This window comes from Myotis davidii, unplaced genomic scaffold (genome assembly GCF_000327345.1).
Source record: "Myotis davidii unplaced genomic scaffold, ASM32734v1 scaffold266, whole genome shotgun sequence".
NCBI classification, from domain to species: Eukaryota; Metazoa; Chordata; class Mammalia; order Chiroptera; family Vespertilionidae; genus Myotis; species Myotis davidii.
Genome location: NW_006300032.1, coordinates 2,535,933 through 2,542,408, shown reverse-complemented (window position 1 = coordinate 2,542,408; position 6,476 = coordinate 2,535,933). Strand labels below are relative to the sequence as shown.

The window sequence follows — 6,476 nt, the reverse complement described above, 5'->3', positions numbered from 1 at the left end:
TAGAACAGTGATGGCGAACCTATGACACATGTGCCAGAGGTGACACGCGAACTCATTTTTTTGGTTGATTTTTCTTTGTTAAATGGCATTTAAATATATAAAGTAAATATCAAAAATATGTCTTTGTTTTACTATGGTTGCAAATATCAAAAAATTTCTATATGTGACACGGCACCAGAGTTAAGTTAGGGTTTTTCAAAATGCTGACACGCCGAGCTCAAAAGGTTCGCCATCACTGGTCTATACTAAACCATATTTACCAACCCTAATGGAAAATGTTGACTTTTAAAACTTGTCCTAAAGCTACTTTGTCTATGATTCAACAGCTGGTTCTCAGTTCTTCAAAGGCAGACTGTCCATCTTGATCTATTGTGAAGACATTATTACTTTATGCACTTTAAATTTTATTGCCTTTCCTAATTGTGTGTGTGTGTGTGTAGGGAGGCAGGACTCTCATTGTCAATTATTATTCTCTGAATTGAGGCCACAAAAGCATACAATACTCCAGGTAAACAGTTTCCCTATAGGAAAGTTTTTTGTTTATTTGTTTTGTATCCTTAAGGGAAAATACATTTGGTGTTTTATATACATAATCTATTATGTCATAAGTTTATCTTCTAAATACCACTTGGAGAAGTTCACATTATCAAAGAAACCAGCAGCATTATAAATCCTCTTTTAAATGAGATTCATTAAAGATCCATTTAGATGAAGAATGCTTATCAAATTTTTCTCTGGCTTGCAAAGATTCAACATTAAATCAACAACATGGAAATAATTCTATGGTCGCTAAAGAAACTCTGAGTTTTCATAGGAAATGTTTTTGAGTTAGCATTTCTTTAATGGTTTTCTGCATTTTTCAGCAGTTTGACATGTGGGCACTACACATTAACCAAAACAGCCTGTAGTCTAGCCCCTTATTCAGTGCCTTGCAGATACCAACCTATTACCCAACTAGAGTAGGTTCCCTTTCCAGAACAAAGGATTCATCTGTGAATAATATCAAAGGCCCCATCTACTGAATCTGAATGTTGTCAGATCTCTTTCATGTTGTTTCTATAGGATTCTTTAGATGATACAGTCACAACTGAAAACTGGATAAAATCGTAATTGAAAAAAATAAAAGATCCGATCTATAAAGAAATATAAGCATGGGTGGATGACATATTCAAAAAGACTGTTGCATGTTCAGTGAGGAAAAAATCTGCAGGAATACAGGCCAGTGCTTCTGAAACTTAAAGGTGCTTAGGAATCACCTGGGGATCTTGTTCAACTACAGATTCCAATTCAGTAGGTGGGACCTGAGTCACTGTGTGTCCAATAGCCTCCAGATAATGCTGATACTGCTGTTCTTCGACACTTTGAGTAGCAATTACAGGACAACACTGAAGAGGCCTTCAAAGAAATCTGCATAGAGAGAAGCTATTTTGCAGGTTTTGGAAGGCAGGAGTGGCTTTAAAGGAGGAACGACAGGGTCACCCAGGCGAGTTCCACAGTTGGTGTGAGATTCCTAACATGCTCTGCATTTCTCCTGCAGCAGAGCCAGACCATAACTCCTTACCATGGTGTTTTAACAGAACTATGAGACTTTACCCTTTCATGGTCTTTTAAAGGCAGAATGGTGAAAGCTTCCTACACAGGAAGATGCAAAAACAGGGAATTGTACCCCGAATTCACACAAGATAAACAGCAGCGAATTTAGGATCTACCCTTACATACAAGTCCTTCAGACAGAAGAAGGCCACAAAGTAGAATTTACAGAGAAGCGTGTTTCAGCTCCGTGGGTAGAAGATGGTAGAAGAGAAGTGCTTTTAAACAAATAGCATCAAGAAGAGAACTGAATTAAGTTGCTGAACAAAGGGAAGAAGCTCAGATGGGCCGTGGGTGGTGTTGAGAGAGCTTGGAGAAAGCTGGAATAGGTGTACTCTTATTCCCTTCTAATTCTGCTTGTCTAGGAGTCTGTGTCTGTTTACCGGGAGAAGACAACTCAGGTCACTAACGAGGGATTGAGGTTAATGGTACGTGCAGCAAATGTGGAGTGCACTGGGCTAGATCACTGGTTCAAGATTGTAAAAATCAATATATATATTTTTTAAACTATGAAAACCAATTGAGAGTGGCCAGTTACTTAATTTTGCCATGTAAGGATGTAAACACATGCCCACAAAGAGTAATCTATCTACTAACACGCAATTTCATAAAATAAGAACATTTTAATATTTCACCTTGCCCCCACCAAAAGCCACAAGAGCATCATCTCAAAATGCAATCCCTTAAATTGAATTTAGCCTAATGTAAAGCTATTAACTTCATACTTATCTTTCTCATTTCCTGTACATTTAAGAACCATAGGGCTAAATGATCTAAAAATGTTTCAGATAATACTCTGATTCTTTGACTTATCCAAGAATGATGTCATGTTAAAAACAAAACAGAACACACACACACAACAAAATAAAAACATTCAGGGCGCTCTGTGGCATCAAAGGGCACCTTTGTAAAAATGAGGCTCTGCACTTCTTTCTGCCCAGACAAGGCAGAGGCTCTTCAACACCGACTCCCCACTTTCATTCTTGGTGCACACATTCCTCTCTATTCTTCTCCGCCCTGACAAGTTGGAGCTTGCTTAAGATTTGAAATCTACACCACTGACGCTTAAAATATTCTCCTGAGGTATTTTACTTATACATGAAATAAGAATGATCATTTCAATATTTAAATCTAGATATTTTTTCCAGTTTTGAGAAATATAAACCATGAGTTTTGAAAAATTCAAACAGGTATCTGTAAAGCTGGGTATTTATTTAGTTGTTACCATCATGAAAAGAACATACTCAGCATGTAATTTGGCTCATTTATGAGAAAAATGAGGTAATATGGTAATCTGAAATTCTTAAGAAACTGTTAATAATGGAAAAGAATATAATATTCTGCTTTTTATATAATATTAAGGAACTACATACCTCTCTATTTAAAAAGTCTGTATTGTTTAGTATTAATGCCAATACTTGCCAAGAATAACCTGTCTTTAATACCGAAATTAATGTATTAATATTATGGTCCTGGCCGGGTTAGCTCAGTTGGTTAGGGCATTGTTCCGATACACCAAGGTTGTGGGTTTGATTCTCGGTCAAGGGCACATATAAGAATCAACCAATGAATGCATAAATAAGTGGAACAACAAATCAATGTTTCTCTTTCTCTCAAGTCAATATATAAAAATTTAAAAATAAACATTATGAATATCAATAAGGAATGGTGAAGCACTTTGTAATAAAAAGGTAAACTTATTAGTTTCAGTGGTAAATCACAATGTTTATTTTCTAGTACATATGGAGAAGTTTTTTTTTTAAAAAAATGGATGTACCTACTCAATTCTTTATATTGAGATATCATTTTAATTAGAGCCATCCACCTTAGTCCTTATGTGTTTATTCATATGTAGGAGTGTGTGTAAACTGCTTACTACACTTTAGATAAAGTAGTATAAACATACTGTTTTCAGCAAGACCTTATTAAGGCTCTCTGAAAATCTCCAGGGTTCAGAGATGCCTAAATCATCGCCCTACAATGTAGGCACAATGGCTGCACCTGTGAGGCAAAACTAATGAACAGTCCTTGCCAGGAAGTGGAGCAGAAGTAATAATAAATACTCCCACTCCTCCTTGACTACAACAGCCCTAAACGGACCTCTCCTGGTGAATTCATATCTATTTTCTCCTTCCCATAGTCACCTAATCTATAGTAATAGATTTAAGACTCACTTGGAAAACTGAACTTTCCAAAAACCAGTTTCTCTTTTAAATGGATCTATATACACTGGATCAATGTTTTCTTTACAATCAAGAGTTAATGCTTTATTATGCTAAGTGAAATAAGCCAGTCAGAGAAAGATAAATACCGCATGATCTCACTCATTTGTGGAATATAGTGAACATAGGCTGATGAATAGGGATAGATCCAGAGACAGAGAAGCAGCGATAAGACTGTCAAACCTCAGAGGGAAAGGGAAGGGTGGGGGTAAGGGGGAGAGATCAACCAAAGGACTTGTATGTATGCATATAAGCTCAACCAATGGACACAGACAACAGGGGGGTGAGGGCATGAGTGTGTGTGTGTGTGTGTGTGGAGGGGGGGTTATGGGGAGGAGATCACATATGTAATACCTTAATCAATAAAGAAATTAAAGTTTGAAAAAAAAGAGTTAATGCTTTAGACTTCTGTCTAATTAAAAAAATTAAACCGAGAAACAAAGCCTGCTTACTCCCTTCCAAATACAAAGCAGTCCATCAACCTGAGGTTGAAAGGGCCACACCCTAGGAAAGTGAGCTCATCCTGCAAGTTCAGGAAAAAAGGAAGGAGACCTGACTTGGGGTGAACGCACAATATGCAGATGAAGTGCTATAGAACTGTACACCTGAAACCTATATATTTTATTAACTAATGTCACCCAATAAATTCAATTAAAAAATGTACAATTTAATTTAAAGAAGAGAAAAACTGCATTGTGTGTGTTTCTCAGGAGGGCTGTGATCACAGGCAACGCCTTGCAGGTCAGGTCCCATCCCAGCAATAGTGCTGATGGGGTTCTGCCAGCACCCCAATCCCCACAGGGCACTGACTTCTATTTCATATGTATAGTATTGCTGAGTATTCTTGGGGTCTGTATTAGTCTTTGGAGTGATTATCATAGTCTGTTTAAAAAACACACCTATTTAAGCAGACCTATTAAATCCCCTACAAGCTACTAAATTCGAATGCATTTTAAAATACAGGTATATTATCTCAAAGAAATGAATTCTCTATATATTAGACACTCTATATATATGTGTGTGTGTGTGTTAACTCGATTAAAAACCTAACAGACTTTCAATAATACAACAATGCTGTTTCAATAATTCAATAATGCTGTTTGTGTTTTAAGAAAAGAAAAACACACTTTAAGGAAAGCAGGAATTCCCTTCAGTCTTTACCTTTTATGACCTGCCAATGAGAACCATGCCTCCTTTTTGAGAAGAGAAAAGGTCATGGTGGGAGCCTGAAAACAATTCCACAGTCCTTAAGAATCAGCACCAAGCCCCAGATAGAGGGCCCTAGAAACAAACAGTTTGGTTGGAAGCTCTGGGCCATTTGAGGGTTGGAGGGGAGGGGGGGCCGGTCAAGTCTCTGGTCCCAGAAGGAAATGAAAAAAGGTAGGTGACCTGTCTTTCTCGGTTTAAGGTTTAAAACTATTAAACCTGGCTGGTAAGGTCCCAGTGAGTAATATTTGGCTTTAAACTTCTGATTTCGCTCCTACTTAAACCCAGCTGTTCTTCACATCTACCAGTTAGCAGGGGTAGCATCAGACAAAACCAGGCTCCTCTGGGGTCTGTTCTATCAACATGTTAAGCACGGAGGCTTCCTCCATGCGGGAAAAATGAAATACTCTGTCTTCAATATACAGTGTCCCCAAAAATGTATACACGCTTTAACAGCCAATAGCTCCATTTTAAAATGAAATGTATTTTAATAAACACTGCCTTTGTGATTATTCAAAGTGTGTGTATACATTTTTAGGGGGACGCTCTATATGTGTTAACTCTGCTTCATTTTGCTGGTGTGGAAGATGTGTTTGCTTTTTCAATTAAAATCACATTCAAATAAAGTTTTCTAAACAGCAAGGCAGTGCTTAAAGCAAAAAAACACCACTACCCTTCCCCCCGCCCCCAGACAAAAACTAGCCTGAAGCATTGAATATTAGTACAGTATCGCCTGAAGTTGTAACAGCTGAGATTTTCATCAAGAGAGCTTTTATGCCAACATTAGGGAAGGCCGGTATTTAAAATACATATATTTTAATCATAAGAACCATAGGAGAAGGCGGAATGGGAATAAATTTCAGTAGGTATCAAAAAATATATGCTTTGTTTATTGTATTCACTCATGGAGCCTTTTCAAATAATTGAAAACATCTTTTGCACGGAACCGACAAACCCTACGAAGAAGCTCTGTTTGAACCGGGTCATTTTCTTCCGGTGTTGATCCTGGCTTGGGCCACTCAAAGCCGCTACTGCTATGTTTTGTTCAGATCGGAGGCATGAAGCTAAAGCTAAACTCTGAACGGATTTATTTTTTTAAGTCACCCATTATTCCTAACCCTGTGCAGTCCCTTCCCAAAGGGCGGCTGGCGAAGGCCGGGCACTCCCACTGCGCCGGCGCACCCCCGTAGAACTCCCCGGAGGACTTCCCGGAGGCGGCGGCCGGCGGCACTCACCGTATTCCATGAGGCTCTGGCAGCCATCCGCCTCGGACCCGCTGCCGCCGCCCTCGTGGAAGCATCGCCACCACAGCGAGGACGTCTGGATGTGGTCGCTCGACTGCAGCCAGCCGCGGCCGGCCAGCGCGATGATGTCAAAGGCGATGGCGCTGAGCAGGAGCAGGGGCAGGATCCACCTGCAGCGCTCGCAGGCCAGGCCGCAGCGCAGCATCTCGACGGC

The 6,476-nt window shown here is 39.3% G+C and overlaps 1 protein-coding gene across 1 annotated transcript in view; it reads right to left on the bottom strand.

The window, feature by feature from the left end:
- Positions 1-6,470, bottom strand: part of PERP (PERP, TP53 apoptosis effector) — a 13,914-nt gene extending 7,444 nt beyond the window's left edge. Inside the window, exon 1 of the mRNA XM_006776192.2 lies at positions 6,254-6,470. Within this exon, the coding sequence (XP_006776255.1) occupies positions 6,254-6,467 (214 nt within the window). The 5' untranslated portion in view covers positions 6,468-6,470. The remainder of the gene's footprint in view (positions 1-6,253) is intronic.
- Positions 6,471-6,476: the final 6 nt, after the last annotated feature.